At 47.3% G+C, this 17,333-nt stretch overlaps 1 protein-coding gene across 1 annotated transcript in view; it reads right to left on the bottom strand.

Annotated features, from left to right (window-relative positions):
* ARL3 (ADP ribosylation factor like GTPase 3) overlaps positions 1–17,298 on the bottom strand; it is a 30,334-nt gene extending 13,036 nt beyond the window's left edge. Inside the window, exons 1-4 of the mRNA XM_064144489.1 lie at positions 17,135–17,298; positions 6,891–7,034; positions 5,650–5,766; positions 357–407 (exon numbers count right to left, since the gene is read on the bottom strand). Of these exons, the coding sequence (XP_064000559.1) occupies positions 357–407; positions 5,650–5,766; positions 6,891–7,034; positions 17,135–17,137 (315 nt within the window). The 5' untranslated portion in view covers positions 17,138–17,298. The remainder of the gene's footprint in view (positions 1–356; positions 408–5,649; positions 5,767–6,890; positions 7,035–17,134) is intronic.
* Positions 17,299–17,333: the final 35 nt, after the last annotated feature.

The following is a 17,333-nucleotide window of genomic DNA, read 5'->3' as shown; positions in this document are numbered from 1 at the left end:
CAATCAAGTCAATATGATTTCCATTTCAGCTTCGTAAATAAGAAAACAGGATTCCTCAGGGTCTTGGTTTGGCAAGGTTTAAAGGACTCAGAGAAGTTTTTGCTTTCAGTATTGGGCTCCATTTGCTATTATTGTATAACTTTAATGAAAACCGTTCCATTTAAACGGAATTAGGCTACCTATTTTCCTTCCTTTTTGCATCTACCAAAATAATCTGCATTGATGTTGAAAGGCAAGTCTCTCTTGAAATGCAAATTTCCCTCATAAACAACAAAATCATCTTCCTAACTTTTGTGTGCAAAGGGCACTCAGAAGCAGGGAGCGACTTCAAAGGCAGCTGGGCATAAGTAACTTACCTGACCCGTTTCTTCAAACCTCTTCCTATCTGCGCTGTCAATGACATAGATCTGAAAGAGAAATGAGAAGGAAAGTTACTCTCCCAGCAGACACTCTTCCACTGTGTCACATATTTAAGTAAGCTGAGCCTAATAACTACACTTCTGGCCACAAAGACTCCTGATATTATTAATAGCAAATGTTGACAAAACTTGGTGACGTTCTGAAAGGAAGCTCCTTATTTAAAGCTGAGGGGGTGGGCAATCACATTGGGAGGATCAGGAAAGAGCTGGAGGCAGCACGGAGGGATGATCTCACCACCTCCACAGCATCTATTATCTGAAGAGAACAGAAGACTGCCTGGTATCTTCTCAAATAACTGGAAGCTGAGCACCGAAGGGCAAAAACTGGGGAGCCAGACGTGGTCTTTCACCCTAGTGAAGAGTGTACGAGCACTGCACTGGTGTGACTATGCCATGCTGCCCTCTAGTAAGATACATCACCTATTCAATAAACCACCACGGCATACAATGTCACACTGGGAGCAGATGAACGTATGGGGACACTGAATTCCTCTTCACCACGTGATCCTACATGTTAAGGACTAATGGGTATAAACCACAGCACAGGAAGTTTCACTGCAACATGAGAAAGAGCTTCTTTACGGAGCACTGGAACAGGCTCCCCAGAGAGGTTGTGGAGTCTCCTTCTCTGGAGACTTTCAAGACCTGTCCGGATACATTCCTGTGCAACCTGCACTAGACTCCATGGTCCTGTTCCGGCAGGTGAGTTGGACTCGATCTACGGAGAATCCTTCCAACTCATAACAACCTGTGATCCTACTGTAACCTTCTGGACCACGTGGCTGGGGAAGAGGGCTGGATCCAGCCTGTGAGACTCCATCATCTGGTTCCAGCTTGTCCACCAGGATGATGACCCTGGTGGTCTTTAATGCCAGGCTGGGAGGGGCTCTGAGTAACCTGATCTAGTATGAGGTGTCCCTACCCATGGCAAGGGGGTTGGAACTAGATAATCTTTGAGATTCCTTCCAGTCCTGACAGTTCTATAATTCTATGATGGAGAAGACAGTAAGCAGCTGGTCACAAGGACTGACAACAGAATCCTGACACCCACTCAGGGCTGGGTGGTCCATCCATCTGGTCCATGACGAGGTCCCAGCCAGACACCTCTGCTCTGGTATGAAGAAGGATGGATGCCTCAGCCCACAGAATCCCTGCCTTGGGAGGAGGTCTCCATCCTCTCCAAGCAGCTCTTGGATTTCCTTCTGTAAAAGCAAATGAGCCTTCTCAGCGAAGACAGCTCTAGGTCTGCACAGGCTAAAAGCCTCCTCAGAGGTCATCCTAACCATGTAATTAGTAAGCCCAACCATTGTCCTTTCCCGTAGCTATATCTATACACTCAGGCAAGAAGAGCCTGGCTTCCCTCTTCCACTACTCAGTACAGGAAGGTTTTTGAAGGAGAAGGGAGCTAGGACAGCAGACATGGATAGACTGGTGACAAACACTGAGCATTTTGCTTCTAGTCCCTGCCATTCCCCATCAGTGGTGATTGAAGCTGTTGGCATGTCATCTGCATGCTCTTTGGTGGCTTACAGGGAGCAAGTGTCAGCCTGGTTTTCAGGGAATAGATGAGCACAGCACCCTGCCATCAAGATAAATGGCATCCTTGCAGGCAGTCTCAGCATAAGACTTCATGTTTCCAGGATAATTCTGACCAAAGAGTAGGGGGAAGGAAGATCTCTAGCAGCAATAGCTATTAAACTGTAGGCACTCCCGCAATATGCAGTGTTAAGAGTTGCTTGAAATGGGACCAAACATGCAGCAGGAGAATCTGTGTGCTAGGCCTCAAGAGGTAACCCGGCAACCTCGCAGACCTCTCTGCTGATCACTTGGGGGCTGAACTCCTGCCGGAGCCAGGCTGATGCATAATGACAGGGGCTGGGGGACACGCGGTAGGGCTGGCTGCAGCTGCGTGGGGGCTGTGTCAGCAGCACATGCACTCGGTGCCACGTCATGGGGCAAGGCCTGCGGGCACAGCCTGACACGCAGCCTCTCCCGCACTGGGATCCCAAGCACGTGCACCCATACTGTACCAGCTGTGCCCATCCTCTCTGCCCCTCCCGAGCACTCAACCCCGTGCATCCCATTTGCGGCAGGAAACAAAGAGCAAATGAAAGAAGAAGCTGCAGGGCTGGCAGTTGTGCTCTGGGGTGACAGCAGACTGTCACACATCCTCCTTCAGGACAGCTCAGGGGAGGCTTAGCAGCACATGCATGCAGTGCACAAGTGCTGCTCCTCAGCTGCAAGGTGGCACCTCCCATGTTACGGTACTTCTCTGGCTGGCAAGTAGGAGTTCTGAGTGCCAGCCAAGCTTCCTCCTGCACGGCTCCGTTCCTTGCTAGGGAGCTATTTTGCAAGATGGGAATTGGAGACAACAGTGCTCGGGGCAAAAGCCGCAAAGGCACAGCACAGGCAAAGTAGAGTATGTGCAGAGTGCCTACTTCCAAACCAGAAAGCACTGTGCCAAATAGCTGCAGGTGCCTGTCTGAATATGCAATCAGCCAGATATCCACACCTTATTTGCCTGGGTTAAGCTTCCAAATATCACAGGTGTGTGATGCAAGGCAAGCTCTCATTCAAAGGCACCTGCATAGATTTGAATTTGCAATCACTTCCTGCTTTTCAATACTCTTTAGAGGGTCCTTTCTGCTTTGTGCAATATACTTTAGCAGAAGACAGAAGCAGAGGTTCCTGGGAACTGTAGTGTATGTCATCTCCACTCTCCTTCCAGGGCCAGTGCCACACAAGAGCCTGGCTCTGGTGCTTAGTAGCACAGTTCATTGGACTGAACAGCCCTTGGAGCATGTCCAAAGAAGGGCAAAGAAGCTGATGAAGGGTCTGGACAATAAGTTGTATGAGTAGCAGCTGAGGAAATGGCTCTGGAGGAAGCTAAAGGGAGACCTCATTGCTCTCAACAATTATCTGAAAGGAGGTTGTAGTGCAGTGGGTGTTGGTCTCTTCTCCCTAGCATCAAGTGACAGAATGAGAAGAAACAGACTGAAATTGTGCCAGGGAAGGTTTATACTAGATATTAGGAGAAATCTCTTCAGCGAAGGAGTGGTCAGGCATTGGAACAGGCTGCCCAGAGAGGTGGAGGAGTCACCACCCCTGGAGGTGTTCAAACAACATGTAGACATGGCACTTCAAGGACACGGTTTAATGGCTATGGCAGTGTTAGGGCAACAGTTGGAGTTGATGAGCTTAGAGGTCTTTCCCAACCAAAACACAACAGTTCTATGATTTTATGTTGGAACGATGGAGCTTGAGAAAGAAATTCCTGTAAAGTTGGGTGCCTACTTTGAGCAACGTGCCAAAACAAAATCTGGAGTAAGTAGGTTTGGCAGGAATTGCAGGTGGTGGGACTGGATGAAGAAATAGCAAGAGAGATAAGCTGGCTCAATTTACAGATGCACAATCTGCACCAGGTTTGTCAGGGAATAAAATTAATGGTTAAAATGAAGGTGAGGGCTAGTAGAAAGCCTTGATCTCAGTTTTGGTGTGTATGAACACAGCACAATACTGATCTGACATGCCAACAGCTCCCAGTCTGGGACTGACTGTCAGCAAGGAGTGCAGATAGGGTAGCTCAGGTCCACAGCACGCACTAACTATTCCCTGTGAATTCACAATGCCGCTTCTCCTACATTGATTTTGTTTCTATCTACCTACTTCTTACTCCCATGAAAAGAAGGGTTTTCTCTGTATATTGCTTTAAATGGGGTGGGCAGAGGGCAAAGAAAACAACTGCTTTCATCTTCTTCAGTCCTCAAATTCACCTTCATTTCTGCACCTCCCATTCAGCACAAACTGGGAAGGGTGGAAGCCCATAGGCTGATGTAGGTCATTGCCTTTGCTGGTAAAGCTTTCCAGATCTTGTGTTATAGTTGCACAGTCTACAGCCTGAGCACCTGCCATAGCAGGCACAGATCTCCTAGCTGCTGCTTTGCAGTGTTGACTTTGACCTGAAAACCTACTGCCTCCCCACCACAGACAGCTGCAGAGCTTGGATTCAACGAGCACAATCAAATCACCTCACAGCCATGCCATGTACCCCTTCTTGATGGCCACAGCGCAGTGTGTGAATTATGTCCTGCCACACTCTCAAACTCAGATCTTTTGCCTAGGGAGACCTCATTACTACTTGTCGCAAGAGCAACCAATCAGGTTTATGTTGTAGTGGCTGTCCTCATAAACCAGATTCCAAGCTAAGACTGAAATGGGGGATCTGCACAAGAGATTACTGACTGTTTTATTAGTCCTGTTTAAATAACAGTTTCAGTTGGACAATGCTTTCTAAATGCTTCTGAGCCATGACCTGAGCCTTGGAGCAGAGAGTCCTAGTTGCTCTGATTTTAATGTGGAAGTGCGCTGCAGCACATTATTGAGTATATGTGAGTGACTGGAGGGAGGAAGGGCACTTCTCCAAGAGAGATTTCTGCTTTCCAATGGGAGCCTTGCAGACCTTGTCTCTTCTTTGCTTTCACAAACAACATTGCTTAGGATGAGGAGAGTCCCCAGCCTGCCTTCATCTATACACACATTGTTACACGTTAGAGGTGCTCCTTTGAAACTAGTCAGCACAGCATTTGGAGGATCCCAGGGTAGTGTGCTCTGGCATGGAAACAAAAAGGTCCTGAATTGTTAGTATAACTGAAGTCATCTGTAGCTAATTGTAAGGTAATTGCAACAGGAATGTCAAAAACATTAAAACACAGTCTTATGATGAAAGAACCAAAGGAAAAGACAAGGGCGTCTCTCTATGTCACTCAGTCAGAAGCTTTCCTATCTGATGCTGGACACAGCATTTAATTCTGGTGTGTCTCAGTTTCCTCGGCTAGAAAACAGAGGCAACATGCTGACCCTACCTCTACACGTGAGGCATAAGTCACTAACACCCATGATAGGCCTCCAGAGATCCCAGTAAAAGGAGCTATAGATGGGAAAACTGCAAGTTATTAATGCTCTTTCATTTGAAGGAGACAAAGATGAGAGATAAGGAACTGTCTATAAGCAGCACCATCCTGAGGAAGCGAAAACATACAACTGAATGACTTCTCCAAACATCACTGTATTTTTCTAACTACACTCAACCAGTCTTGCCATTGTAACTCTTGTTACAATGGCAATGATGTTTGTGAGGACTGGCACATTACACTACTTGTTCCTGACTTTCTGGCTGAGACCTTGGAAAGTCATTGCATGAACACAGCATTCAACTGTGGCCAATACTCACAAGGATATCAGTGTTTTCAAAATAGTTCCTCCAATATGGCCTGATCTTCCTCTGTCCGCCTATGTCCCACACATTCAACTTGAAGCCTTGAGACTGTACACTTTTGATGTTAAAGCCCTGGAAAAGAGCAGAAACAAAGCCAGAGCATAAACTTGAATGGCTGGATGATGTACATAAGCAGACATTAACACCTTATATATCCCATGCCTGCAACATGCAGCAAGATGGACTGGGCAGTCACAAAGATGGATTGGCTGCAGGACAGGTGCTGGTGAAAGTAAACACAGCCACCAAACCATCAGTTTGCCAGTGTTCTTAGGTCAAGGGTTGACACTGTCATGGCTATGGAGACGTACGATGCAGTTAGTGCACTGGGAGAGCTCAGCAGGGTGGGTGCAGGAAGAAGTGGGAGAGCTGCAGATAAGGAGAAAACAAGGGCGCTGTGAGAAGCAGAAGTGAGCTTGTGAAAGCTGAGTAGAGTCCCTGCTAACACGAAGCCAGAGGTCTCAGCTCAATTCAACACGACGCAGCTAATGCCGGGCTTAAAAGAGCAACAGCTGCATGTCTGAAGGGTCCATTTCATCAATTAGAGCACCAATTGAAAGGGCATTCAAGTAGAAAAACAGGATGTGGTGTGGGCTGGCAACACCATCCTGGGGACTGAGGCTTGGAATTGGGGTGTCAGTGATGAGAGCCTTAGGAGGCAGCTACGGGGTGAGGGGAAGCATCTCCCATAGCTCTCTAGCAACCTCCTCTGGTCAACACAGGAGCAATGCTGCAGTGCTGCTGATGGGAGATATCTCTCTACCCAATCCCGAGGCTCAAAGAAAAAGGACCAGAGACATCAGAAAGGGAGTGTAGGAATACACAAAATTCTTGGAGCTGGCTGGGTGAAAGACACAAGGAGACAGAGGTTTGCCCAGTGCTGCAGCAACCCTTGTACATATCCCCTGTTTGGCAAGGACAACAGAAACAAAGTCTCATCCATGCAACCCTAGCATGACCCAAAAGCCTTCTGCAGAACTCCATGGCACTCACCTATTTTTGCACTACCTGAGAGATCTGGCCTGATGTTCTTTGGCTCCTTCAGAGGACTTCCTCTTTTGCAGAAATACACAAACTTAATGGTGCACCACACTCCAGTTGCTCCCTCTTTTACTGAAATACTCTGCTGAATCATTAGTGCTTTGTATAAGGTAGGTGGGATCACAAGAACTGCCTTGGGCAGCAAAAGGCCTTACCTGTGTTGGTGTGATGTGGCTGATATCCTCAGATGCCAGCTGTTTCAGGAGTGTGGTCTTGCCTGCATTATCCAGTCCCAAGAGGAGGATTCTCACCTCCTGGTCTGGGGTGCTTTTCAGTTTACGCAGGATTGATAGTAAACCCTAAATCCACAAGAGAGATCATGGCTGTTATTTCTCCCCGACTCTCTCCTTATGCCACACCACGTCAGGCCCTCCACCCCTGAAATAGGCTCTGTATGGCAGTGGATCCTAAGACACAGAATCACAGAATGTTAGGGGCTGGAAGGGACTTTAAAAGATCATCTAGTCCAACCCCCTTGCCAGAGCAGGATCATCTACAGCAGATCACATAGGAATGCATCCAAGGCGGGTCTTGAATATCTCCAGAGATGAGACTCCACAACCTTCTGGCCAGCTTGTTCCAGTGTTTTGCCACCCTCGTGGTGAAAAAAGTTTTCCTCATGTTTACATGGAACTTCCTGTGCCTCAACTTCCACCCATTGCCCCTTGTTCTGTCATTGGGTATCACCACAAAAAGCCTGGCTCTCTCCTCTTGGCACTCACCCTTTACATATTTATAAACATTAATGAGGTCACCCCTCTGTCTTCTATAAAGATCCCCAGCTCCTTTAGTCTCTCCTCGTAAGGAAGATGCTCCACTCCCTTAATCATCTTTGTGGCTCTGTGCTGGACTCTTTCAAGCAGTTCCCTAAGGTTCTTCTTGAACTGGGGGTCCCAGAACTGGACACAATATTCCAGATGTGGCCTCACCAGGGCAGAGCACAGGGGGAGGAGAACCTCTCTTGACCTACTAACCACAACTCTTCTAATACACCTACACCTTGAAACCCCTTTCTGCAGTTCCTATTCCCATTTCCTCTTTTATTCTTTTGTCTTGCCCATATTTTTCCTTCATCTCAGAGAGTACAGAAATGGTCTGAGACAGCACAAATGTCACTCAGTGGGGCGCACCACAGACTGCACTGCGCTTGTCACACAGCTGTTTGGCACTCCTGGTGCCAAGAAGACGCTGCCTACGCATATCATGCGTAGGAGCTGCAAACCAAGTCCTTGTGAGCTCTTCATTATTTTTATCAGAGGGAAAACCCCACTAACTTAATCTCCCTCCTAGTTAACCACAGGTTACTATGTACCTGACATAAGTTCTTTTCATACTAACTCCCTGACCAACTCGAACCTTGCTTGTCTGCCTAAAGCGTGCTGGACCGATGGGGCACGTGCAGTTCTGATTCTCAGGATGCAGCACTTAACAACTATCTCAGATCACCACACATGCTTGCTAAGAAAAGCACAGTGGATTTCAGTCATTAGACAGGCTCAGCTCTCTGAGCTGACAGTATCACTCAGCATTAGGAAACAGAATATGCAGGTCAGCTCATTTACAACCGTACATGTTACAGCAGCACACCCAAGCTTCTGTCAGTGTCACAGCTCAGAGACCTGCACCTCTCTGAAATGGCTGGAAAGAAATATCTGGATCCTGGCATGTAACCAAAAGATGCAAATCACCCCACTTCCATCTGCCTCTCACTGCCCAGTCTGGCCCCACAGAAGCCAAGGGCACAGGAGCAAGCTGAGTCCATGACTGCCTGGGTGTCCTTGGACACACTGCCACACTGTACTGTGCCCCCCTGCTCGGCAGGGACCACTCCTTGAAGCCTGACCAGCATCGAGCAGAGCACTCTACACTGAAATCCAGCCTGGGAGCACAGATGCTCTCACAACTAATTTGCTTGAGCAAATCTGGAAGAGGGAAGCACGTACAGCCCTATTTGGAGCCTTCGGGCCTCCTGATCTGTCTCTCCCAGGCAATTCCCATGTTGAAGCCCAGAAAGACCCAGTGCTAGGAACTAACTTCAAACATCACCTCAAACCTGGGCCCTTGAGGCCCATCTCTCAATCTTTCCATTCTCCCATCTGCAAAAGGGAGACAACGCTTCTTGTTGACCTACATGGGTAAATTAGTTAAATGTCACAAAGTACTTTGTTGCTATGAGAAACTACATTCTCTAAATATTCCTGCTGGGAGCCAAGGACTATTTGAGCCATGAAGGTTGCTTCCAATCCTCTCCACATCACAGCAGTCCTCAGAAACCTATCCTAAATGTAAAGAGATGCAGGACACAGTACAACTGCCATTGTTGCAGCACCCCCCCAGCTCACCATCCTGTAAGTGTGCCCTTCTAGCACTCAGCCCCAGCTCAGCCTCTTGGAAACCATCGCTTTTGACTGCTCATCATGCTGCTCCAAAGTGGGGAGCATTGTGGAAAGGACACAGCACTACAGGGCATAATGCCAACGCTTTCAGTAATGCAGGATGAAAATAAACTCAGATCCAAACGCATGTGAGAGCCGATCTACCTCTCTAAATACCTGCAATTTGCAAGTCATTTCTCGGTTTCCTTTTAATCACCAGACACAGCTCAAAATACATGCGCGGTGTGTAAGCAACTTAACAAAACTGGGTTTGAAGGGTATTTGTTGAAAGTTGCTGGTTTGCTACTGTTGCTTGTGCTTTTAAAAAGCACTGTGGAAAGCTGAGGTTGAGAAATCTAGAGCTCACGCAAGAAACAGCAAAACTGCAGTCTTAGAGCTCAATAAGCAGGCTCAGGGTATCACTTATTTCATAAACAGGATGGTAAAAACCTGGAATCCAGGCTCTGCTCCAGAGCTGTTAATCAGGGAAGGGCTTTGCTTGGTAGAGGGTGCCATGCCTGCACAGCAGAGGCACAGTAAATCTCCAAACTCCTTGTAGTGAAAACGCACAGGCCCTGAGGTCCAGATGCTCGCAGCTGGCTCCCACCCATAGGCCCATAGCTAATGAATTTGAAGGGCTGCGTTAAGTGCAGCTGCAGGCCCTCCCATCCCAACAGCTCATCTCCCTGGCCGCAGTGCCCAGCCCCTGTTCTGCCCTGATGGCAGTGTGTACTTCTACACATCTGAGGGAAAAGGAACAGCAACAAAAACTCCTCTGATGTTTACTTGTTTACATGCATGTCCTAAGTACCCCTGATATAATTAAACCCACACGTTTTAACTGAATGACTAGCAACACATACTCTTTTCACCTGCAGTCACATTTACAGTTGTGTTTGTTAGCTTGTAAATTCATGGGTTTCAGCGTGGTATGGACAGACCCCACAGGAGCAGGAACTCTAAAATTCACACATTCTCTCTCCTTTCCAGGGAAACACTGAATTTCCCATTCTTATGGGCCTGACCCAAAGCCAACCAACACATACCAGCCAAAGTACCAGCGCCGACTTCAGAGAATTCTGAATCAGGCTCTATTATTTCAGTTTATTGCTCACAGTTAAAAAAAGAAGCTGTTGAAATGCTAATCCTATTCACAGCACTACTTGCTAAAAGCAGGGCTGTGTATCCCAGAGTAGATCAGGATTAGGAGACTTTATGTTTCAGAACTCAACTCCAAAATACTGAGTGCAAAGAAGTGTATTACAAAGTATCGCTTATCTACCACGGAGCAATTCTCAGGAGTCGGCAAGAGGAACAGTTGTAAATGTTAATAGAGCTTCTCCCATTGTAGACGAATGCTATTTCTGGGCCAGTATGACAGCCTATGAGAAAACGATCAGCATCGTTCCATATTCTGCTCAAGTGACACTGCTGCATGGCTGATCACAGGATTATCTAGGGTAGCCAATAGAAGAGAGGATATATATAGAAATAAAAGTATTCTTCAAGGTATAAAGTAAGCTGATTTAAAAGGCTGGAAGACAAGCAAGCCAACAGAGTGAACTGGACTTTATTTCAGCAGCTGCCACCATAGGTTACATGGTTTGTAGGCACAACTTAAAGTCAAGAGCCAGATAACAGTATTGTTGTTATTTTGTAAATGTTATTTAAAGCTAGCACTCAGCACTCTCCCTCTAGTTAGTGAAGATTTAAGAATAACGAAAGCCTTGCTCAGATGGGTTTCTAACATTTTTGTACAAATCTTTTCATTGGTCTTATGAGCACACTGGTTAGGAAGTCAGGAAGCACTTCCTGATAGCTTAGCAGACTGGAAAAAATTCCCTGCTCCATGCCACTGTTATGTTGAACAAGCAACCCTTACTGCACACACACTGGTGGATGAGCAACTCCCTGCTCCCAAACATGGCACTGAAACAAACTTGGGTTGATGGGAGTCAGAAAGCAACTCTGTGTCATTGATGGGATATGTTAGGTAGAAAGCCATAAGGTGAGAAAATCTGGTGCAAAGAAAACACTCAGAAGCAACAGGAGTGGAGTGAGCCTTTGAAGCAGGGCAGTATAAAAACCCATCTCAATTCTGAGGCCTAACCTGCAATGATGAGATGCTCAAGATGCCTGCATGGCAGCCAAGCTAGTAGCACTCACTCACTGTCCAGGCTCAGGTGAGCAGCAGGACAAGTCCCAAGCTGGACAGTGGAGATGTTAGCTGGCTGAGGAGCTGCAGAGAAAACTCAGAGGAATTTAAAGGGCAGCACATCATTTCCACAAAGCTAAGGATACTGTAGCATCTGTAACAGAGAAGGGAACTGCAGGTGCTGTTCAGATAATGAACAGCACAGCGTAACAGCGTGTGCAGCCTTTGGAGAAGGGCAGCCGTACAGAGCAACTCAAGGCTGGGCACAGTCAGACAGCAACTGCTCCCCGTTCACCTCTGGGTTAAGCAAACTATGTTCTGTATCAGATTGGCTTGTTTAAAAACATCTTTGTCCTTGGTGGAGAGGGTTTTCTTTACAAGCACCATGAGGAGACAAACTGATGGGGTCAGCAATAAGGGGACTGCATTTTCCAGACAATGACTGGGAACATACAAAAAGGGAAAAAAGGCTCCTAACAATTACTATGAAATCAGTGTGGCATTAAATTCAGGGATGCAATTAAATGGGCAAGAGCACTCATAAACACGTTGAGCATGAAAGCAAAGCTAACCATCTTATTAGCATCCTTCAGAAAACAGAGATGTGTGGTTTTATGAAAGTGTATCATTGCTAGGTTTAAAATACCCACTGAATTATCAGAGCGCTTTCAGTTATAGCTACATGCTGTAATCCTAGTCTCTTTAAAAAAAAACAACCAACAGACATATATAAAAATGCAGTGACATTTATAGTTCTATCTAAGGGTTTTGTGGATTTATTCAGTTTTAAATCCATGCTGTATATAGGTCTTTGGAACTAGTTGATGCATGTAACTACATCCTGTACCACAGAAGCTGCTGAAAGAAAGATTCAATTTATAGGCCAAAGCAAAAATTGGTTTGGGACAAACAGAGCATTGAGATAATCTGTTTAAATATTGTATCAGACTGGCAATATAACCCCACAGTGGAAAGAACAATTTCCCCTTGTCCTGAGGGCTGGATACATAGGGCATGGATAAAGCATGGCCCAGAAGCTGCTGTGGAGCATAGTTGATTCCTATTAGGAAATAAAAGTAAATCTATTCTATTTAACTTTATTAGCCATAAAGCTCAGATAATGAATTCAAAATAAAACCACCCTCGGTTACCAGCAATTGCTTATCTACTAGATGTGGATATTTAGCAAGAATCAAAACAGTTCACCAAGACACAGAGCTCAGCACCTCAGTCTGCTGCTGTGACCACATTTCCCCCATCTCAACACACCTGCACAGACACTCTCTTCCTTGATGCTGCAACCACAAGTCACTACTCTTCACCCTCAAGGCCCCTCCTAGCCAAGCATACTTGCTGTGGAATTGATGGCTTCTGTCTCTCCGTGGCTCAGTATACCAGGCCCAGCATTGCTGAGCTCTCTTCTCAAACCTTTGTGCCTTTCCTACAACCATGCAAGAAACATCCATAAAACTACCCCATGATCCTTCTCTTAATTCATTCTCTGCCACACCCACAATCCTTGAAGAGGTTTAGACAGTGAACATGCCAAGTCCAAACCTGTCTTGGACTTTCCTTACTCATATCGCTTGGTTATCTCTCACCTCAGACAGACTGTATTTCCATGGCATGAGGAATGTCTGCACACTCTGCCTGCACAGCACCTAATGCAGCTCTGGCCCAGGATTTACTTTTAATTAAGCAATACAATAGCAGTTCACTATTCTCAAAGAGCAAGTTAAAGATAGAATGTGCACATGAGTTTCAAAAAGTAATGCAGGAGGTGACATGGAGAAGCACAAGGGGCTCGGCTGGCCCAAACATCCTGCTTTCAGCAGTGGATATTGGAAGCTACATTTGTGGTCTAGGATGTCATACTGTGCAAGCAGAGCTGGAGGAGGGGAGCCCTTCCTGACAACTGCACTGATTAGTTGGTGCCCTGAAGAATGATGTTTGATTACCTTTATCTTCGTCTGCAGAACTGCAAATGTCACTAATGGTCATAAAATCACCCAGTCTTTTTCAAAATACAACCAAAGTAATTTAATCTATTGAGTGTGGTTTATTCAATACTTCTAACTCTGGCAAAACTCCCAAAAAATCATTTGCTTGCTGCGTGTCTCCACCATATGGTGTCATTCAATGTAGACTTTCTCTCCTGCATTGAAATCCAAAATTCAATGGAGTTGAGTCACCTACAGAGTTTTTCCAGCTCAAACCTACTAACACAGTTTTCTATGAAAGAGGTCACACAGCACTTTCTGGTTTGGAATATTAACCAATATCAACATGAACCCTCCTTTCATAACAAAAATCAAACTTCTCTTTTTCAAAAAGTTCAAAGGAAGGAGTTTGCCCTGCACAGAGGAGAACTGGCAATGGACAATGACAGCAGTCTTTATTGGGTTTCAGAACTTGAAAGCCACAGCCAGCTGCTAGTATACAGATCCTTTTGCAGGTAGTTTCTCATATTAATGTCTCAATAGTCAGTAAAACAAAACAAACATATAACACAAAACTGTACTGAGAAACTAAAGGAGTAAGGCACTATTAAAGCTCTTGGAAGCATTTTGTTTAATGGGGACATTTTAAATACAGCTTTACTGCCAAACAACAAGGCACAAAAGAAATAAATCCTGGGCACTAAGTATATCTACGGCCGGCAACAGATAGATGCTGGTTGCACTTGAAACAAGAGCTTGAGACCAGGAGAAAGACACCTGACTATGCATTTAGCCATGCTGGTATTTCATCCACTCCATCAGATCTGCCTAGTGTCAGCTAGATACTTCATGACTCAGTTTCCTCAACTGTAAAATGAGGCTACACAGACAACTCTGTTTTTGACAAGACAATGCCATCTTCAATCACCAGTGTCAGAAAAACACTGGCCATCCTATGGCCCCACCATCTACCAATAACAGACCATCTCACTTGGTAAAGACTGTTATTACACTGACAAGGAAGCCACAAGCTCTGCTTCACAGCATCTCCTAAACTTTAGAAAGCAGTGCATCCTTTCATGTCACAACCTCCCTTCGTCCTTGCTGTGCACCCAGCACAGATGCTGGTTAATGACATCAAAAATTCCAGTGCTCCACATCCCTCATGCTACGCAGTGTTATGGCATATCTTTCTTTACATGCTCCACCTATGACCTTCTACCACCTCTGCCTTACAGCTGTGAGAAATGCTCCAGAAAAGAAGACACTTCCCCTCTGTACTTACCCACTTGGATGAGCACTGAAATAATTTAATCCTCAGCATTAGCCCCCTGATCATTGCAGTTGAAGCAAGCAGTCATTGAAGGGGGTTTAAGCACCTCCCAGTGCAATCAAGACATGCCAGAAATATGCTCACAGGCAGCTACCACGGCTCAGATGGCAAGCAGTAAATTGTTACATCAAGCTGTCCGGATCCTTTCTGACTGCTGATCCACACCCCTAGGCTGCCATAGCTGCTTTGGATATATTTGTTGGTATTTCAGTTTCTACTCCACAGGATTACAAAGTTTCTCTACACCATTACGGCAACTCTACTGAGTTTCTGCTTCTACAGGATTATTGTTTTAGCAGAAACTGTGAATATATGCAGTGCTCCACAGTCCTCTGCCCAGCCCAGTCAGCCAAGCAGGCACCCCAAAGTGCCACCCATTCTGCCTGAAAGGTTGCAATGGAAAAAAACAAAACAAAGCAAAACAATAAAAAAACAGGCAAAGAGACAGTAAAATGTTATATGAAATAAAACAGAACCTAGAAAGCACCCAGCTCACCCTCTCCATGCACAAAATGCTCAGGTAACAGCTGCCAGATCCCAGACTACACCAGTTTATTGGGACATTACACGGCAGAAGACTAGATCTGGCCAGCAACAGGCCAAATGTGCCCCACAAAGCACTGCAATGCTGGAAGCACCTGGCCTTGTCTTTACAGCAGATGTCCATCCTGCCTCCAGTGTTTGGTCTGATGTGCTCCATCACCAACTGATCTAAAAAAAGAAAAGATCCCAAAGACCTTATCTCAATCTCTTTATTTGTGGCCCACCAGGAGAGGACACAGTTAGAAGTGAAGACAAGGAGCTGCCTTTGCTATTCTCACTTATGTCTCCTCTCATTCTGTCTACTTGCATAGATGCAGCTTGTGTCCAGAGGTCTCCTGGACAAAACACAGCTTCACCCTTGAAAAAGATCTTTTCCATTCCTATTTCCTTCTGCCTGTGTTTTTTGGAACATGCTGCATCCTCAGCAGTGGTTGCTCATCTGCTGCAGCTCTCTGTCATCACTTACCTCTCTCACCCTCACCCAGCAGCTCCAACTCTTCCTTCCTGTCTTCACTGGATGTTGCCAGTATCCCACTTTTCCCATCGCACCTACCCTAGCATCTATACCCAAGGTGTTTCCAACAGCTAGTCCACCATCCAACCTTACTCCAAACTCAATTCAGACCACACTACAGCCTCACGACCTACCTTCCAGCATTGTCCTCCACCCTAACCAGGTCCTTTGCTGCACCAAAGTTCTCAATTCCTTCCTTCAGTCCACACTGCACCCTCTCACAAAATTCATTTCCCCCCTTGAACATTTCTTTCCTTCTTGGGTCCTCACTTTGCTCATCAGCATTGAAACTCCACTTCCAGCCCTTCCCACAGTATATTTCTTGTCTTTTCAATGCAGACCATCCCAGATCTCTCCATCCCTTTGCAGAAACTCCAGCAGACTATCCTAGCCAGTCAACATTCCTGTGTTTTCCAAGTGACTCACCAGATTGCTCATCTCACTCAACTGGCAGCCTTCTTGCAGACCCTAAGCACTGCACCACAGTCCTGTCCATCCTTGAAAAAACAACCTCTCTCGGCCAGGTTTTCTTGGCAAGACTGAACTCACCTTTCGCCTTCTGAGGCTGTTTACCAAGAACTGGCTTTTCTACCTCCACAAGCTCTCCTACAGCTCCATCAACTCCTGTACTCAGGATCCATGCCAAGGGCAGCCCTTTCCCACCTTGGCCAAATTGTCCATTGTCTCCTCCCAATTGCAGATGCTCCCAGACTTTCCACGGTCAAACCTCAAACACTCTCCTCCATACTTTCAAGGTTCCTTGACTGCTCCTTCTCTCCTCAGGCCAACTGGACAACTCTCATCCTGCTTCCCAGTCCTGTGAAGCACTCAACTCTCCATCATGCCTTCCACATTGTGACTGAAGTAACTCCAGGCAGCCTGATTTCATCCCAAAGAAGGTCTCACCATAGCATCCTCAAATGTCCCAGCCTCCACCAGGACCCAACTCAGCTCTTCCCATTCTCCAGGTCCCACACAGTCTCCAGCTCCAGCCAGGAGTCCAATCCCAGACAGGGCCTCCCATGGCTGGAGGCCCCAGCTGTACACTCTCCCCAACTCTAGCGATATCCCTTTGACTGGGTGTCCCCAGCCTCCATGTGCAAGTGGATGTCCCTGTCCGGTCAGATCCCCGGTGATCTAGGCCTGCCAGACCCCCCTACGTGGGCACACCCGGTCCTGGTGATCCCGAGCCTGTCAGAACCCGCGGGTAGGCGTCGCCAGCCCTCGCCTGCCAGAATGCCTGGCCTGAACCCTGGCCAGGCACGCCGGCCCCAGAACTCGAGACCCGCCCGACCCCCGGGTGTGTGTTTCGGCCCCCATTGCCCCGCCCTCCACCGCAGTGGACGTCTCAGGTCTGCTAAGCTACTCATGCAGGTGGGCGCCGACGACACTTCGCTGCCCGCCGGGCCCAGGCCCCCCGAGACCCCAGCCCCACCCGCAACCCCAGCCTCAATCGCAGCGCCAGGCCGGCAGGTCCCCCGTCGCAGCCGCCTTCCCCTGGCTGTCCGCCACAGGCCCGGCACCCCCCACCCCGCTCACCATCCTCCGCGCGGCTCCGGGGTTACCATGGGCAACTGCGTCACACACACGCCGGCGCTACGTACAGCGTCAGCGCTTCCCGCCGTACGCACGGAACGTGCCGGTGCCCAGCGGCAGCTGAGTCAGCGCCACCGCCAGGGCACAGCCGCCACCGCGCTAGCTCCGCCCCAGCACCCGGCGCATGCGTGCCAGAGGCCGC

The sequence above is a fragment of the Pogoniulus pusillus genome, chromosome 6, assembly GCF_015220805.1.
Source record: "Pogoniulus pusillus isolate bPogPus1 chromosome 6, bPogPus1.pri, whole genome shotgun sequence".
Classification (NCBI taxonomy): Eukaryota; Metazoa; Chordata; class Aves; order Piciformes; family Lybiidae; genus Pogoniulus; species Pogoniulus pusillus.
Note: the sequence above shows the minus strand (reverse complement) of the source record. Positions and strands in the feature narration are given on the sequence as shown.